The 19,288-nt window shown below is 37.4% G+C and overlaps 1 protein-coding gene across 1 annotated transcript; it reads right to left on the reverse strand.

Moving 5' to 3' along the window:
* Positions 1-530: 530 nt before the first annotated feature.
* On the reverse strand, positions 531-18,839 carry LOC146473049 (uncharacterized). The gene is made up of 10 exons (XM_085118779.1): positions 18,467-18,839; positions 18,034-18,201; positions 17,566-17,676; positions 16,262-16,378; positions 11,322-11,412; positions 10,378-10,752; positions 9,605-9,727; positions 7,807-7,929; positions 2,283-2,432; positions 531-1,399 (listed from the first exon to the last, which is right to left on the reverse strand). The coding sequence occupies exons 1-10, from the start codon at positions 18,812-18,814 to the stop codon at positions 870-872; spliced, it is 2,136 nt and encodes a 711-aa protein (XP_084974905.1). The 5' UTR covers positions 18,815-18,839; the 3' UTR covers positions 531-869.
* Positions 18,840-19,288: the final 449 nt, after the last annotated feature.

Genomic DNA, 19,288 nt, shown 5'->3' on the forward strand with positions numbered 1-19,288 from the left:
CTTGGACTTTCGATTTTGTGTTACTGTGTAAACTCAGAGGCTAAATTACTTAGGAACAGCACCCATACCCCTCCAACATTCAACGAGTTTCCAAACAGCTTGCAAAGAAGAAAGTTAAAAAGTAATTTGGCCTTAAGTGTCTGAATGGTTTTAACACTCATATCATCTGTAGTTCTATGTGTCATGGATGAGGGCCAGTACAAAATAGTGACAATAGAAGTTGGTTACAAATTAAAAGGGCATCTCTCACAGTCTCCATCATACAAGCCGTCTCAATACTGAAACAAACTGATTGTAGCAGATTCACTCCAGGAAGTGATGATCTATATTTTGGGTTAGGTGGTGTTAAATTTTTAAAAGGGTGACCATGATGAAAATGGTTATAACTGTCAGCAAAGAAATTAGAAATAAAAGAGTTAAGAAGCTAGATTGTTCATGTGGAAAATAATTCAAGCGTTTCCACAGCGTTACACATCATTAAATGATCATAAGAGATCACACCATTTATAAGTGATTTAAATCAATTTGCATATATCTCCATCTTGCAACAATGATTCAATCCTTTATTGATAGGTTTGTGTCATTACAGACAACTGAAGTGCAGTGATTTATTTTTTATTTAATTACATGTATTATTGAAAAATTATTGAAAGGTACCAGATGTAGATTTCTCACTGGATTACGTTAATAAATGCGACAAAATGTCTGAAAATTATACTCTAGAAAAATGCTGTCCCCTAAGCTATTAAAAAATCAAAATTGATGAGACCTGTTGCTGTTTGATAATGCTGACTACAATGGTAAAAATATCCTTACCAAACCCGAACTTGTTAATTAGCTTTTCGAAAAGAAATGCACAGATACCCTTACTAGCGAACAAAGACCTTCCAAAAATCACCAGAGGAAACGCCAATAACAAAATCATCGCATTCCCATCTTGAATACTTTGGAGTTGGTGCCCAGTGAAGGGAAGCCCTTACAAAAGCAGACCAAGTGTATAGCCTGTCTTCATTTCTCTCGTGCCCCCATTTCCCAACATAATACGAGCCTTTTTCATATCCCCATTTTTTGCAAACTCTTGATAATCTCGAATTATCATTATTCATTATGGTAAAAGAACCACATGAGGCTGGCTGAACATCCGTCTGGCCGCTGAAGTATTGCACCACAGCTCTACCTTTGTTGTTATTGGCAGTGGTGATGTGGAATGTACGTCCCCTTTGTTTCTTGCAGTAAAATCTTAGTTGACTGAAGGGCAGGTATTTTCTCAGCTCTTTCATGGCGCTTTTCGTGAGAAACATTTGTTTGCTGCTTATTCCACGGTATGAAGTCTTTAATGGCAGCTGAGAGGGAGGAGTTGAGCTCTGCATCACAATGTTGGAGACAAGAAGCCAGCCCCCTGAAATCGGAACAGGACAGATTCAATAGTTATGTGACCAAATGACACCAGCAAGAAGTTAAAAGTATAGTAAAAAGAATGAAAGACGAGAAGGAAGGAAGGAAGGAAGGAAGGAAGGAAGGAAGGAAGGAAGGAAGGAAGGAAGGAAGGAAGGAAGGAAGGAAGGAAGGAAGGAAGGAAGGGAGTGAGGAAGGAAGGAGGTAAAAAAAGAGAAGACAAAAAATTGCTCACTACGTTATTCTTTTCGTTTCCTAATAGAAAATGACTTTCACTTTGTAAACCGGGTCCCAGTTGTTCAAAGCCCGCTTTAACTAATCCTGGATTAACGTGAGCTTTGATTCGAATTTAATGACTAATCATCAAAGATTCTTCCAAAGATTTTGTCCCTCAGTTTTTACTTTTTGTGTTTACAATTAGCTTTAAATTAGCTTTCAAAAACCGCATTAAATGTGCGAGATTTAAACCTAGGTTAACTTTTAACCATGGATTAGCGTTAATCGGCTTTCGAACAACCAGGCCAAGATGTTTTTTATTTAATCGAAATTTACCCATGGCTACAAACATAATATGTGATGCTTTGTATACCTTGTAACCATGCATCTAGACTAACGACAACCCCTTTTATTAACAGAAGACTTTTGACTGTTTTCATAGAGTAGACAGTTATACTACATGGAAAGAAAAACAGGAAATGTCTCACTTTCTTTATAAAACCATACATGCGTGTGTAGGCCGGCAAATGCCTGCCGGTATTTGGTCAAGAACCCATTCCTTCCATGAAAATCCCTCTGAATTGTACCTCATCTTGAAAAGAGCAAAAACAAGTGTCCTGGAAAATGTAAAATTCTATGCAAGAGCATGTCCGGAGTTGTTCATGTCTCACCTCCATCCATTGTCATATCACAATAGACTTTTAAAGGTTTCCCACTCTTTGCGGGATCGATCCAGTAGTCCCCATCTCCTTTGGAGGCACCCAAGTCCCGGATTTCTTTGCAAGATCGAGCAGGATCATGTGAATGCCAACCGCGCTTTGCTGACGTAAAAAGAAATACAATGAGCACTATTTGGGCTAGATGTTACGCACCTTTCGATTGAATAAATTAAATTCAAATTGAATATTTTCTTTCAGCGAGTAATTGAGTCCCGATTTGTTAAAAAAGTCTATCTCAAGTATCAAAGAAAGAAGAACAGGCCAGAAATCGTGCATATCTATGGCTGAAAAATTGGCTAATTTTCGATAAATACTGGATAATTACTGATAAATACGTTCCTCGTTGAATGGAGGAAATAAAAATACAAATACAAATACTGGAGAAGTTGAAAAAAACAACAATAAAAAAAAGAATGAAAGAATGTCAACGCAACTGAAATAAAAAAAAAATTGCTGATTTAGACAACGCAAATCTGTTCCTTCGTTATATACTGTATCGTAACGCTTAGCTTAGCCTACAAATGCTCCTTGGAGGTATGTTTAACCTTCATGGAAATCTAAAAATTTTCAGAATTTTCATTTTATGTTATCATCATTATTTGTTTTCAACCTTTCTCTGCGCAACGGCTCAGTTAACTTGCGTTGTATATAACTACGATGGCCTGTTATCTATCTATCATGAGACTTAAAATGAAAGCTAAATAACTCAGTGCAATCACTCAGTAAAGTCAACAAAACGTTTCCTGGTGTTCTGGTCTGTCTTTCTACCCCTTTTCAGACAAGAAGTAGGGGGGCATATAAATTAATATATTGCAACCAACCTTTTTCGGTAAATTCCAATTTTGAGTAGAATCCAAAATGACAGCCACCTTGAATCACGCTGTTTTAAACGAACTAAGGCCCGGATCGCACTTGCGGAACAAAAGTTAATTTGTCGGCAACATTGGAGCACAAAGCTGTCAGGGGCGAATCGTCAATTTTTGCATTCAGGTTTAAAAGGCAATGTTGAAAGTTGCATTATCTAATTGTTATTCACTATGCCAAAGAACTTGCATCAAAAAATTTGCACAGTGAAATAAGGTATCCTAAAAAAAACCCTCAGCCACCTGTGTTGTATATGTTGCCGCTTAAACATAGCGTACCGGAAACAATCAGTTATGTTCTCTATGAGAAAGGAAAAAAAAGCTGGTACAGACCTGGTGTGTTATCGTTTACTGAAAATGGAGAAATTTTTCAATTTTCAATTTCCTTTAGCTTAATGCCTGAGGGGAAAAGATATGCATTGACTAGCGTTATATGCGCTATAATAGGTCTTTTATGTGAACGTTTCTTGCTCTTTTCAAACGAATCAGACACCTTCTCGGAACGTAGGCAAAGCAATATGTCCTTAGAGTTACTCGTTAAGGTTGTTTCCATCACTCCAAGTTCACTGCATGACGTTCATTCCTGCACAAACCAAGAGTTGTATCTTCAACTTAATCATTTTCTTGCATGTCCACTGAAGTGATGCCTTAAACGTTGCGCTGAGAAGAAAGGGAAAGGAAAACACTGTAGCAGCACTCAGCGAAATCTGCAGCAGTAAATATCTCCTTAATTACGATTGGTCTTTGAAGATTCTTAATCCATAGAAACCTTACTGCATCTCGGTCAACTTCACTCGATTTTACTTGAAGGAAGGAAGGAAGGCCTTTTCAACGTCTGCTTTCATAGGTATCTGAGTTACTCCAAACTTCAGTAACATTGCACAGAAGTCTGGCAGAAGCGACTGCCCTGTGTTAAGATAATCGTTGAGGCTCGGAGAACCAATCGAGGTTCTCACAGAGGCATCATAGACGATGCTCTTTTTGGTTATGGTTATGTCCTACTGAATAATAGGGTAATGGGGGATGCAGTGAAGGGGTTTCAGTGTGTCAACCAGGATTTTCCACCTTTTCTATGAATCCTTCTCTTTACTGGATGCATATAATTTAATCATAGTTCATGAGATTTTCTCTATTTATTGTCAGGCTCCTAACCAGTGCACGGAGTCTTTTCTTTCAGAGCCCGAGGAAGTATATCTTGCATCCACGGCAACTGGAAAGTGTATCCTCCTTCACTTCAATTCATAGAAGCTCACCTTAACCCTCTCACTCCCAAGACTGCCATATGGCACAGGACGTCATTACTTGCTCAATATTGGGTCAATTTTTATAAAATTTGGACACCAAACAGATCTTGGCGAGATCTGCCTAAGGGAAGCATAAAATCTTACCCCCCTCCTACATAAGACATGATTAGCGACCCCTCCATTTTTTGTAACTTTTTCCTCTTACACTTTTAAGACCAAGTCACGATTTGACAAGAAAATACATGGTGAGATTTGCAAATTAAGCTATAGTTTAGGGGTATACCCAGTGTATATGAGAAGTGAGATGTATTTTAAGGCTTTTATTTTCTCGTTTTAAACACTTTTCGTTCTTTTCTTATACGTCCTTTATCTTAGCTGGAATGATTTATACAATGCCACAGATAAAACCTTTTAGTTGGTGTATTACAGTTGGTGTAAGGGTTCACAGTTGCCGTTTCACAAAAATACGACATTTCCCATGGGAGTGAAAGGGTTAAAGTTCGACGCCAGAACCTAGGGAGGATATTGTTTATCGTCTCATCATAATTATAAGAGCCAACCAAACTGCTATTTATTACCATAGGCTTCCTCTCCCTTCATTATCTATCTAGTCACTAACGTTCCCAATGATAATCTCTATGTCCAACAACCATCTTTTTCTTAGTCGATCTGCCAAACGAATCTCTTAAAAACAAGGAAAGTTGGCATCATCATACTGAAGATGAGCAGTGAGATTACTGAAGACATCGAAGTCGTAATCATGATTTCTTCTCCCTCAGCCATGACGCAAACCCTCACCACAAGGAATTCTGTCTTAGCACCTTTGTCACGACCAAACATGCTAACAAGTATGTCTTCCTTCCTAAGCTCCTGGGTCTCAAACTTGCTGACTAAATCTTGAGACATAAAGTTGCCCCGAGATCCAGTATCGATGCAAATTATGTGTTGAAGTGACGAGCGTAGGTTTTTTGAGAATTCTCAGGGTTGCTCTTGGCCGACATTTTCTTTCGTGGGACCTGTTCCAGTAGATTTACGTACCTCCTTCTTCTCAGTAGATGAACAAAGCGCCCATACTGTTTCCCATTGAATCGCGAGCAGCCTTCCTTTAGTAACAGAATTTCGACAAGTGATTTTGTCTTAAGCACCTGTCTTAAGCACCTGAGAGAGTAATAGAGAGCTACCGGAAAGGGCTAACGTGGAGAAGTTGAGTGATGAGGTAAGAAGAAGGAGATGGAGATTCATTGGACACATCCTCAGACAACAACCTCACAATGACTGTGTTACAGCCCTAACATGGACCCCAGAGGGAAGGAGAAAGAGAGGGCGGCCAAAAACAACTTGGCCGCGCACGGCAGAAAAAGAGAGGTCCAAAGCAGGGTGGCAGTCCTGGAGTGAGGTGCACACTGCAGCGCAAGACAGGAATCGATGGAAAGCCCATGTGGAGGCCCTATGCGCCACCTTGGCACCAGGGGACAAGTAAAAACAAGTAACCTGAAATATATGCGTGGCTTGCAGAGAATTTAGAGCCTTTGGTCAACCCCTAGTACATTCTTGTATGCGTCCGAAGGATGAAGACCGTCATAAAAAATGCAGCTATTCTAAGCATTTTATTTTTCCAAGATAGCACCAGAGAACTAAGCACCAGCAGGATTTAATGCCTGCAAGGGTTGCTTGTTACTGGCAGTAGTTATTGTTGTACAGCTGAGGTAGATTGCTCTTCTCCCTCATCTTCACTACACGTCATGTCTACCAAGGTTCAAGAATGACTCATTATGACTTCTCGTTATAATACGTCTGACTTCTTTAGGTAATTTCTCTACAACAATAGGTATGGGCAAGTTTTCATATGATTCTGTCAACGATGATGTCAATGATTCTCAACGATTCCAGTCCAGTTATGTATTCTTCAAAGGCATCATACGGCGACCCCTGTCTCCTTACATCGCGTGTCGCTGTCAGAATGTTTTAGTATGGCATCAATGCGGATATTAGTTAACACTTTCCTTTTTCCAACCACACTCTTTGGAAATTGGTTGCACTTAGTGGTAGACTTTGGACAACTCGTGACGCTTCTCTCTTCATTTTATCTACGGCACTAATGTCGGAAGTTTGATCGGCAGGTGCTAGAAAACAGTCCCAAAGCAAAAAGCACTCCATAGATCTTCACTGAAAGACTTCAAATTAATCTTCGGTAGTTTAACATTAAGGACAGTGCCTACTTATATCGAAGTATTTTTGTCCGACTTATGACCATGCGGGAAAAGCAGATCTTAGGAAGGCCTATTGGAATCCAAAACATAAAAGTAGAAGCTTAATTATCTCTGAAAAATGCATGGTTACCCCCAATTTTCTTTCGAGATACCAAAGGCGTTTGCTAAGTTTTGCTTTCTCCGCATAGTCTTAAACCGCGCAAAAATATTCCTGTATTAGTAGGCACCACCCATAGGAAACCCGAGTATCTCGAGATGCGCAGAACGTATGCGCAGTAACAATAGTAAGCACCATCCTTAACTTCTTCATTTATTGTATCGTTTCCTACATCTGTTGTTTAAATTTATTCACCCTGTCTTTTCTTTTGAGGGAACCTAATCTTACAAGCTTTAATGGTTTTTATTAGGTTTCCTTTCATTTATTTATTATTATGTTATTAATTATGATAAATATGTACTCGTGATGGAAAATAAAATAATGTATTGTATCGTAGATTTCAAGCTTACTATTTTGCATGACTTGAGCTGTTGTGTCTCGAAGGAATTTCGCCATCTTTTTTATTTCATCAGCTTGTCGGTGCGCCCAAGAGTGTGTGTAATTTTCTATTCAGTGTTATCTAGTTCGAAATCGAGTTTAATCTTCTGATGTTGTTATGAGAGTTGTTCAATTCTACTTCAAAGTTACTCGAACGTGGCCTCCAGCGACTCCAACGGAGGGGAATAGGACTCCGCTGTTGCACAATGTCCTCAATAAGCCTTTCTGACCTTTATCAATCGTTTTAAATCTTGTGTTATCTTCCCCAGCTATCCTAGGCACAGCACAAATATCTCTAAACGAACTGAACACAACTCTCTCCAATAGTTTATTAAACAGTCCAACTCAGAAAACTATGTACTCGACAAAATATTAATAAATTTCTCACGTGAATTTCATTTACGCGGGAAAAATTAAATTTCCATTTTCACCGGCAAATTGAATTCACAACACAACTCACTGGCTCCAGCAGCGCCACAATGTAAGGATTGAAAATAGGTGAACACCGGAAAAACGTACCATCGAAAAGTGTTCAGGCCACTGTCCCTTTTACCATGGTGGAGGCGGGGGTTTGCTTGCATTAAAGTAACAAAGAGACTACATTTAAAACTATTTGATACTTACTAGTGCATTTCTTGCCATCTCCAATGTATCCCGGTTTGCAGATGCATTTGTAAGACCCGTTAGTGTTATTACACACAGCATTTACATCACATTTGTGGGTGTTGTTTGCACATTCATCTAAGTCTTAAAAAAAAAGAAAAATAGAAAGTATGAAAAAAAATTGCACAATTTTAAATGCGCAACATGGTTGTTGTATACTCAGTAGAGAACCTTGAAGTTTCTCTTGGGTAAAAGTTATTAGTAAAATGAATGAAAAGTGTCTTTTTTTACTTAAACTAATCGCTCCGCCGACAGGAATATTATCACATTTATGGGAAAGATGCATTTGGTTTCTTCATAACAAGAAATCGACTGAGCAATATATTGATAGAAAAGGCAAGGTCAAGTTAAACTAAAGATTAAGTTATAATGGACCTTTCCAAAAAGTACTCATTATATAAGACATTCAATTCCCAGCAGTATGCAGGATGTTTGTCACATGAATCTAGTTAAATGTCCTTAGCTCCTACACGTCGGTTTGGCTGTTTGGGGGGGGGGGGTGGGTGGGTGGGGCTTTCTGTTTCGCTTTCTCCTCTGTGGCGGCTTTGCTTTTTCAGGTAAACAATAAAATCTTTCTGTAGGTAGGTGTCCATGTCTATCGTTTATTACTCAATAGGCTGATAAACGGTTCGTATGATTGTTCCTGTAGCTCAGTGGTAGAGCATCCAAACTAGTAATAGGAAGGTCTTAGGTTCGACTCCTGACAGGAGATTTCCAAGTATGTTCCTGTCACACAGTGAAAAATACATCATTCTCATACTCATAATATTCTGCGATGTGCAAGTATAGTCTTGCATTTAGGATATGTGCGTAAATCTTACAAAAATCTGACTTGACCTCGTCAATTAGAAGAAAGAAAGAATTCAAGAATAAATGGGGAACATCATGGAAATGATCATAGAAATCATGGAAATCATGGAAATCAAGGCTTTGTTTTTAATCACTTACAGAAAAAAGAGCCATGAAACTTACTTAATTATCTGAAAAAATATAAATTCTCACATCTAAAAAATTATAACTAAAAGAAAATTTTTTCAGCCCAACGCAAAATGAATAGAGTGATGCATTAAATAATTCGGTTATACCTTTAAATCAAAATAAGAGAAAAAAACAGCAACATGACTGTTTTTGTCTAATAATGTATGTTACTACAAACAAAAGGAAAAATTTAATAAAAAGTGACAGAAATGTAACTAGAGCTACCGACCAAATCACAAATACATATGCACACCTTCAAAGTATTCACGACAAGCTGCAACTACAAACAAGCGTGCATTCCATAACGTGAGACTGATACATTTTCTATCTATGTTCTAAAACAAGGGGCAATCGGGTGGTAACACGAGCAAAATGACAATATTAACCAGGAAGTTTATAGATTTTTTAGGCTGCTTTCATTTATTTTAGTTTATATATATATTTGCAAATTGAGAGTAGAATTCAAATGCATTTACCAGCTGTATAAATTTTTTTTGTGCCAAAAAATTTGAAAATTTGCGCGACTTTTGAATGTAGGATTTAACCTACTTGTTGAATATTATGGCCCTTTCAGAAAGTTCTGTCGATTGAGTGGGGAAGAACATCCACGGCGCAAATCAAGACGAAGCAATGTTAATCGACCAACACGTTACGGATCTCCTACTAGCGAACACATGGCTCGATAATTAATGCTAGTTTCAAAGACCAGTTGCCAAAAATTCTAATTTGATATTTACACATTTTCTTCAAGCACTATTGTATTGCACAAGTTATTAGTTACCAGGGCACTTTTTTCCATCCCCAGAGTATCCAGATTTGCAGGTACAAACATATGACCCAACGGTATTCCAACAGGCGGCATTTACATCACATCTGTGATAATTGGTAGCACACTCTTGAATATCTAAGTAAAAAAAAATAGCACATGTCAGTCAAACAGAGCTCATATTTCTCATTGAAACTGAAACGCATGCCATTTAAAATTGCCGTAAATGTGTCACTGTGCTTCCTAAACGCTTTTAATAATTTTCAATGACGTTTCCTTACAGTTAAAGGATTCATCAGTATATAATTTTGTTCAGTAAAAGAATGTTAAAACGTTTTTTTTTTTTTACATTTAAAAATCCGTTAGACCGTTGCGGGTTGCGTTCTGGACATCACGTTAGAGGAAAGAATGTTTTACTTAATGGACTTGCGTAATCTTTTCAAACCGATAACATGATCAAAACACTTTCCCCTTTATCCTTTAGATATTTACGCGCATCAGTGAAAGGTAGCCCAATCTAAGCAACTAAAATTTATCCAGGGAAAGCACATGACGTTAACAGCAATGTAAGCTGGTGGCTTTTGTACTGACGGTCAATGACCAATAACTTTGCCTTGCAGCAATTCTCATTAGAATATTGAAATGTATATATTTTTGGGCCTGGGAGCTTCAAATTTTCCTCAGTTTTTGTTGTGGATAATTGATGTTGGCGAGACGTTGACCAAGGTTTTCGCAAATTTTAAAACCCACGAAAATAAAATGTATTGAATTTAGCGTCTTTGTTATACCTTTAAAACAAGTAAAGTTGTAACACTTATCACACGATACATCATTCCATGTGTATCCATTGTTAGCTCCAAGAGTGTGCACACAATCTTCGTTTTTCCAACTGTTTGGTTGTTGCGGAGCCCAGAATCTAAAACTGCTTATTTCTTTGTTTACCCACACAAATGATCCTTCTACACTTCGATCATTCAGTCCAATCCATGAGCGTTCTCCGTTATGACGGTGCTGAATGTACACATTTTCTTCTTGGTTGTGGACAGTCACCAGATGTGAGTCCATTGCTGAACAGTTCAACACTGCAGTCAACCATGGCGTGCACTGAAGGCTTGTTAAGTAGCAATATCCATTAAAATAATCCCATCCAGGAGGGCATATGTCTGCGTTTTTACAAAGAAAGCAAGTCATTTTGTTTAAAATGAAAGAAACTATTCTGCAGAAACTAAAAAAGGTGTCAAAAAGATTATTTAATTGGCTGAAGGTAACTCAGATAACATTTTCAAGCAAGTCTAGCGATTTCAGCGCTATCATATAAATATTTATTTTTACCATCGAATTGATTTATAATTGATGTAAAATGACGGCTTGAACATTTGAATGTCCCCAATAACAACCTTGCTTAAATTAACGTAATAATGCACCTGTCAGCAGCGAATAGACCTTGAATGTGTGTTTAAGATATTGGTTTAAACATTACCTTAGTCAACATCTGTTTATTAGTTGAGTATATTTGAAAGATCAGGCAACCATAACTACCGTTTGCCAGACTAACAAAAAAATTTCTGTCATTTATACTACTGTTCCATCGCATTCAGCACCCTAAATAAATGGGCGTTCGCTTACTGTAGATGAAACCGTATCTGTAACTTATTCTCAAACCAAAATTAAAATTTAATAAAGATGTACATCTGAAGTACTTCTCATATGATAAAAATCGTAAAGCTCAAACCTGCCAAAACCGTATACAGTATGGTCACTGGATCGTATTTTGCTTCATAAAATTCTTTAAAACAAACGCGGAAGCCGGTACTGTTGATATGCTGTGGAGAAGAACAGAAATAATGTGACATTACCGCAATTAGGGAACTTAAATATAAGGTAGCTTTATACCATTTCTTTAGTTTTCGCGGCTAAATTTACTTAGCATACCTCAGTGACTGACTATCGCGTAACGCGCAATCTGATTGGCTACACAGGTGCCGTCTATCGATCGATAGACGGCAGTTTGTCAGAGCGCGCGCGATTTAGCATGCATCATTGCACAAATATATCAAAATTTATGAAATATAAAGATTTTTTTGCTTCATAGATCGATCACTGAGGTATGCTAAAACAATTAGACGGTTCGCTCTCGGTTTCTATCGCCTTTGATAGTTGGCTCGGGGCTGATAGAAACCTCGAACTCGCCGTCTAATTGTTAAATATTTTATGGTTGTCCTGCTTCATTTAACCCCGTTGAAAGATTTGGGTTTAAGCATAGGTTCGACTAGCTAAGACCTTCTTCTCTACTAAAGAGGGTAAACTGATAAACCTAGTTTCTATGGCAACCAGTGGATGAGACATCTGTGAATTTTTTTCGCCATTTTGGAGTCAATAAGATAGTTAAGAAACTAACAATAAGATTAACAATAACAATAAGATTGTTAAACTAAACACGTGTTTGATTTTTTATGATCATTTTAATAACGACAAATTTGTTACTTAACCTGTTTCACTAGTATCTGAACTACATAATTATAATACCCGCACTGCATCTTCCAAACAACTTCTCGTAACTTCTTTCAGAGCGAATCTAAGGAGATTCTGTCCAACTGTAATAGGAACACTGTTTTGGAACAACATTCCTCAGACAGTTAAGAACAAACCTACTAAAAGAATGTTTAGAAAAGCACTCTATAAATACTACCTTGCTCAATATTGATGATACATTCCTTGCTCATTATTAATGATACTTTACTCCGATTATTTTCGATTCTCTTTTTTTCTTTTGTTTTCCTTTTGCTATATCTTTTTTATTTTTTTTATTCTACTTAAATACTTTTCTTATCAATTTACTTCCTTTAAAGGGGTACAGTATTAGTTTTACTAGAGGTGACCGTGTACTCTCCTCCCCCTATTTGAATTGTATTTTTGAGCTGCGTGTTATTTTATGTTTTAATACCTCCAACTTTTGTATTTTGCGCCTACGTAACAGTAAGAGTGGAGAGTATAAAAAATAAAATGTCAAATATCAAATGTCAAAATAAGATAGCACCTCAAAATTAAAGCATCTTCTCGTAAAGTCAAAATAAATACTGTACATACGTTTGGCCAATTTGTTGCAGTTGTGCATGTATAATTCTCGGTAATATTTTTTCAGTACAAAAACCTGCTAAATCCTAACGTCTAGCCAATTTTCAATAATTTTCAGCCTGCGTATTAAGGTATTGACAAGCCTGGCACGCGTGATTGTTAAGACCTATAAAGCTTAGGTCTGACTAGTATATCTTTTTAGACTTTCCCCTCTTGTAAGAAATTAGGGGCGGTTCCTTACAAAATCTTTGAGCAAAGGTTGGGCTTGTATAAGGTGCCACTTATCCATTAGGATTCGCTTGAGGTTAAGCACAGATGGATTGTAGTTTGCGCTTTGCCTTATCTTTTGTTTGTAAAGCCAACTTCCTGTGAGAGAACGAAATCTCGTCAAGCACTTTCCGAATGAAGTTACCCGGGTAAACCCTTGACACCAGGCGTAATTTAAAATTACAGATGTACTCTTCAAATTTTTCCTGTGAGGAGTTTGTCCTGAGAAGTCTCAGGGCCTCTCCCTTGATGAAACCTTTCGTGACCCCTATCGGGTGGCATGATTCAAAATGTGTGTAAAAGGTTTCGGTTGGCTTCAAATGAGTGCGTGAATCGAGAACAGTCCTTTTCGAATCTGCTGTGTGCTAGTGGATTCTAACCATCACTTGCCCGATGGCAAGTGAAGTTTTTTTGGGAATTAAAATTACAAAATTACTCTAGGGCAAGCCGATCTCACAAAAGGAAATCTGTTCAACAAAGTATCGCATTACATTTCATGCCCGACATAAATGCGTGAAATTTTTCCTTTGGAGTTCAGTCCTCGCAATCCTCAAGTAAAAACAATGAACTATGACAAGCTCTTGCTAAATAAGAATTATTTATCGACCGCGTCCTTTTGCTTTCCCATAAATTTCCAGTTGTAAATTTCGAAAATGAAACATTTTTTCCCTTTGAAACCTCCATGAAAGCTGACAAGATCTTAAAGTGTTCATTTCACCAGAAATTTGCATAATTTTGTTTACGACGTCAATGATGCGTGACATGGCACGTTCCGCTTTCGCGTGAAAACTGACAAATTAGATTATTTTTAATTAAATTATTTCTAAATTAAATTATTTTTAATTCTTAAAAGAAACCGCACTTTGTAGAAAAAAACGAAAAATAACCTATAACTTTGCTCAGATTCAACGAAAAATCTCCATTCTTACCCTAAAATGATTGTCAAATTATTCTCTACAGAATCAATGAGAGAATTCTGATGCGTCGTGAAAAACATTTTCACATTTTTTTTTTCACTTATTGAGTTTACGACCCCGGACTTTCTGAAAGACTGAAAAAACTTGTAACTTTGCTCAAATTGAACGAAAAATCTCCATTCTTGCACTAAATGATCGTCAAACTATTCTCTACATATTGAATAAGAATTTCCTGATGCGCCGTGAACAATAAATGTTCGCGTGTTTTTTCCACTAATTGAATTTAAAACTCATTCACTGCGCACGCCCGAAAGTTAACGACAAAACCGACCAACCGACCGACCAAACAACCAACCAAGTCAACAGTCAGCTATCGCTATAACTCGTTCATTGCGCTACGCACATTCACGAGTTAATCAAAGGCCCCTGTGAGCCAACTCGTGAATGCAGATGACACATCAGTAATTGAAATTTAGACGGCTACGGAAACTTCCTTGAAAGCTAAAAGAAATTATATCTTTGCCCGATTATGTAACAAAAGATAACCATTCTTGTACTATAAAAATGATTGTCAAATTATTCTCTACAGATTGAATAAGCCGATTATTCCGATGCGCCGATTAAAAAAAATCATGTGTTTTTTTCAAAGTGCATAGAGGCACGCCATGTGCAGCTACGTCATGGAAATTCGTGTCCGATAGTCCGGCGCTGCTGGATTTTGCGATCGGACTAGTGGATTCTGACCATCACTTGCCCGATGGGCAAGTGAAGTTTTTTTGGGAATTAAAACTACAAAATTACTGTAGGGCATACTTTTTTTAACTTCCAGGTAGATTTGTGTTTTTCAAGCCGATCTCACAAAAGGAAATCTGTTCAACAAAGTATCGCATTACATTTCATGCCCGACATAAATGCGTGAAATTTTTCCTTTGGAGTTCAGTCCACGCAATCCTCAAGTAAAAATAATGAACTATGACAAGCTCTTGCTAAATAAGAATTATTTATCGACCGCATCCTTTTGCTTTCCCATAAATTTCCAGTTGTAAATTTCGAAAATGAAATATTTTTCCCTTTGAAACCTCTATGAAAGCTGACAAGATCTTAAAGTGTTCATTTCACCAGAAATTTGCATAATTTTGTTTACGACGTCAATGATGCGTGACATGGCACGTTCCGCTTTCGCGTGAAAACTGACAAATTAAATTATTTTTTAATTAAATTATTTTTAATTCTTAAAAGAAACTGCACTTTGTAGAAAAAAACGAAAAAAACCTATAACTTTGCTCAGATTCAACGAAAAATCTCCATTCTTACACTAAAATGATTGTCAAAATTTTCTCTACAGAATCAATGAGAGAATTCCGATGCGTCGTGAAAAACATTTTCACATTTTTTTTTTCACTTATTGAGTTTACGACCCCGGACTTTCTGAAAAACTGAAAAAACTTGTAACTTTGCTCAGATTGAACGAAAAATCTCCATTCTTGCACTAAATGATCGTCAAATTATTCTCTACATATTGAATAAGAATCTCCTGATGCGCCGTGAACAATAAATGTTCGCGTGTTTTTTCCACTAATTGAATTTAAAACTCATTCACTGCGCACGCCCGAAAGTTAACGACAAAACCGACCAACCGACCGACCGACCGACCAACCAACCAACCAACCAACCATTGTTCATTGCGCTACGCGCATTCACGAGTTAAAAAGGGAATTGCCTTCTGCGCAAGAGGTACTTGTTCAGGAGAGCTTGACTAAATATCACAAATCTCTGGTGATGCAACTGGTTAATGCAACTGCTAATGGTGACATTGAAATTCTCACTAATATGCAGTTCCTGCTGCGAGCTATAGATCATCAAATTTCTCAGGCTGTGGAAAACTTGGGAAGGCTTTTCGTAGTATCAGACATTTACAAAATTGTTGAAATACGGGATATGCAGCGTGCACTCAAAATCCTGTACTTTATAATTAATGATGCATTTGTTGATGCAACAACGACATTTCGTCATGTTATTTTTTGTCAGAAGACAATGTGAATTATGATTTTGATGATGAGTTGCTTGATAAATGAAATGGGGTCCTTCAGGATGATAAAAAATATTCATCAAAGTTGACATTTTGTCATTATCCCAGCTATAGAATTCGCTCCTTGAACCTGACTTAGATGACTCACTTGATTTTTTGTATAAGAAATGCTGCAAATTGTAAATGAAGTTGTCAATTGACCATTTCCGAGTTGCTTTAAACCTCATTATGGAAGCGAGGCCAAGTGCAAAGTTTTGGTTGTGAAAATTAGTTTTCATGCATATGCAAACAAAACTTACTTTCATATGAAACGTTTTGCACTTAGCCTCGCTTTCATAGTGAGGTTCACATGTACAGCAACTCGGAAATGGCCTATTGTCCTACCTCTACCCAAGCAGTTATGCTGTTATGAGCTGCCTTTTGATTCCCTCCTTTTGTGGAGTGGCTAGCGGTAACAAAGAGATGTGGGGTTGTGTTGTAAACTTTGGCAAATGAAGCATCCTGTTACAAACAAAGAACATTATTTTAGTCCAACGATTAAACTTTTTCTTTCGTACGCGTATATCAGCTGGGAGGTTAATGGAGCTACAATTATATCTCTCGTAATACCTTTTTGTCCCAATTAAACCACTTATTAATTAAAAAAGGTTCATATTAAAAAAATATTTATATAAATACCTGTTAATGATATAGAATGGTAAATGAACCAAATGATCAAGATAACTCATACGTCTACTTTTACTACTATGGGGATCAACTGTTTTGGATGATTTGATTAGAAGGCTCGAAAAGAACACTATTACAACCCTTCTTGAGACTCGGCTGTTCTGGCAACAGTCTTCACCAGTCTCTATCCACGTTGCATGAGAGAGAAAGATGGCTGCATTTGCAAGATAAGATAACATGTCAGCGGACGCTACCCATCGTTTTCAACTGTTTCAATTGAGTTCTGAGCTTGTTTAAGAAAAGTCGGTTTTCCCCCAATAAAACACGAAAAATCCAGCCAACCAAAAAAACGGTTGACTCCAATTAGAACGTGATGTTAAATTAAATGCATAATTTTTGTTTCTCGTTTACACAGAAATCTCAAGGACATTGTTCCTCGGGAATTGAACTAACGGACGAACTTGGAAGATGTCTTTGGCTTTCGTTTTTTAGTTTAACTGGTTCCTCGGAGACATTTTATTCTCTTTTGGTGGCTTATTGGCTATACCAATAGGCCATTTCCGAGTTGCTGTGCACCTCACTATGGAAGCGAGGCTTAGTGCAAAACGTTTCATACGAAAATTAGTTTTTTTTAACAAAGTCACTTTGCACTTAGTCTCGCTTTGATAATAAGGTTCTAAGCAACTCGAAAATGGTGAATTATTCTTTATTCCTTGATTTTTCATTGACGCAAACGCCATCCAAATTTAGGACATATGCTACACTACATTTTAGTTTTAAGCCTGATTTTCACTATAGGACATAAGCATAAGCAGAAACAGAAGCAAAAGCGTCGTTTTAGCAAGTGAGAACACCTGCTACATAAGCATAAGCATAAACACTTCTTGTGTTTGTGCTTATGCTTACGTCACAGTTTTCACTAATCAGAACAGGGGCGACATAAGCACAAGCACGAGCACAAGGCAGTCCTAGTGAAAACCAGCCTTTAGCATTCCATTTTCAACCAAAAAACAGTTACTAACCTTGCAGTAGGCGTTGTGGTGACCGCTAACAGGAGGTTTGTTGTTCACAAAGTAGATCGAGTTATGCTCTGAGAAGGGCGGTTTGTCAAGATACGAAAACGCCAACCAATTCTAATAAAGGAAACAAAACATATGTAATACTGCACGCATTGTAAACTGGCGTTGATATGTAGTTCTAAGAAAAAACGGCAAAAAGTGAGTGACAACATCATATTTACAATGAAAAAATATTTAGATTTTCATCGGTAACGCAATTAGTAAAAGTGCAAGAAGACTGTTGGCCTCAATGAAAAAAAAAACACACACACACACACTCACTTGCATGAGCACACATTCTGTAAATAAATTATGTGATGCAAGCAAAATCAGTACACCATAACTGTGAAATTTTACATTGCTAACTCACGAATATCAGTTTGTTTGTAAAGTTTCAAAGCCAGAAACTGAGCTATTCTTAACAGTACTTACAACATGAATGTCTTTGTGTGATCCTGCGTAGTTTTGTAGTTCTCTCAAACAAACTTTACAGGATGTTCGCGTTACATCTTCAATCCATATACTTGCTGCGTCGCGTTTTAGTCCTGGATTATGATGCTTGACAGTCACAAACACTGAAGGATATACTAAGAATTTTCCCTGAAAATAATAACGAGAAGGTTGTGTGCTTTCTTTCAAAAAAGTCTTATGTCCAGGGTGATTCTAATTAGGTAACGGTACCAAAGTTCTGTCCTTGAAATGTTGATTATATGGTTAACATAATCTTTGAAAAAGCATTCCTAATGTCCTCGAAAAATGTTATCAATACTAGTATATTGCTTTTTATGATTAATAAAGAGCTATACCCCTATTCACTGTAACGTTTGGGGGCATTTGTAAAAGAGCAACACTAAATTTCACTTACCACGGGAAATCTTACAGTCTCACAAGTCGTTCCAGTCCACCATTGCAAAATGCGCGCCTCCCCTGCAACACCACCCACTGGAGCTCCCTGGTACGCCATCCAATCAACTGTTACGTTAGCCTTCGACTTTCGCTCATTAAAACCCGCCGCCATCACGCACGCGGTAAAGCCATCATTATTTACCATTTCAACCCACGAAACAGCGGCATCATGGACATATGACTTGTCGCTTGTATCCATATGATTGACAGTGATCTGCACTTCAATGGGTTTTTCAGGATAGAATACATATGGTTTGAAATGAATTATTTCACAATGAGAGTACCCAAGGGTTGGAATGTGAGGCATGTCAAGACGACCGTGCTGAAAGGGAAATCCTAAAACAAACAAATCAAATAAAAGTTTAATTTGAGGCAGGGATGAAATGTTTTGGTTGAAAACCAGTGAAAAATATTTCTCTTGGGCATGACATTTCTTGACTTGATTGAGTAAATGTTCATGTTCATCAAAGTGCGTACCGTATTGCATTCTTATTTTCTTTTTTTTTTTCTTTCAATTTTTGATGGTTTTCAACCAACTAGCTGATCAAATACAAGAAATTCTTGAGGCGATGCGTCAGCTTTCACGTTCATGTTGAAACAGCAACACCATTTCTAGTGATCCTTAGATTTAATTGAATAGTCTAGACTAACGCTATCATGAAGTTGCAATGAATATGAGAAAAATGGCTGCCAACAACTTTGTCATGTAGTGACTTTCCGGCGCGTAGCATTTTGGTTTTATCTGACTAAGGCAATCACATGAAAACGTCTGTCCATTCTA

The sequence above is a fragment of the Pavona decussata genome, unplaced genomic scaffold (assembly GCF_977016875.1).
Source record: "Pavona decussata unplaced genomic scaffold, jaPavDecu1.1 SCAFFOLD_95, whole genome shotgun sequence".
In the NCBI taxonomy this organism is placed as follows: domain Eukaryota; kingdom Metazoa; phylum Cnidaria; class Anthozoa; order Scleractinia; family Agariciidae; genus Pavona; species Pavona decussata.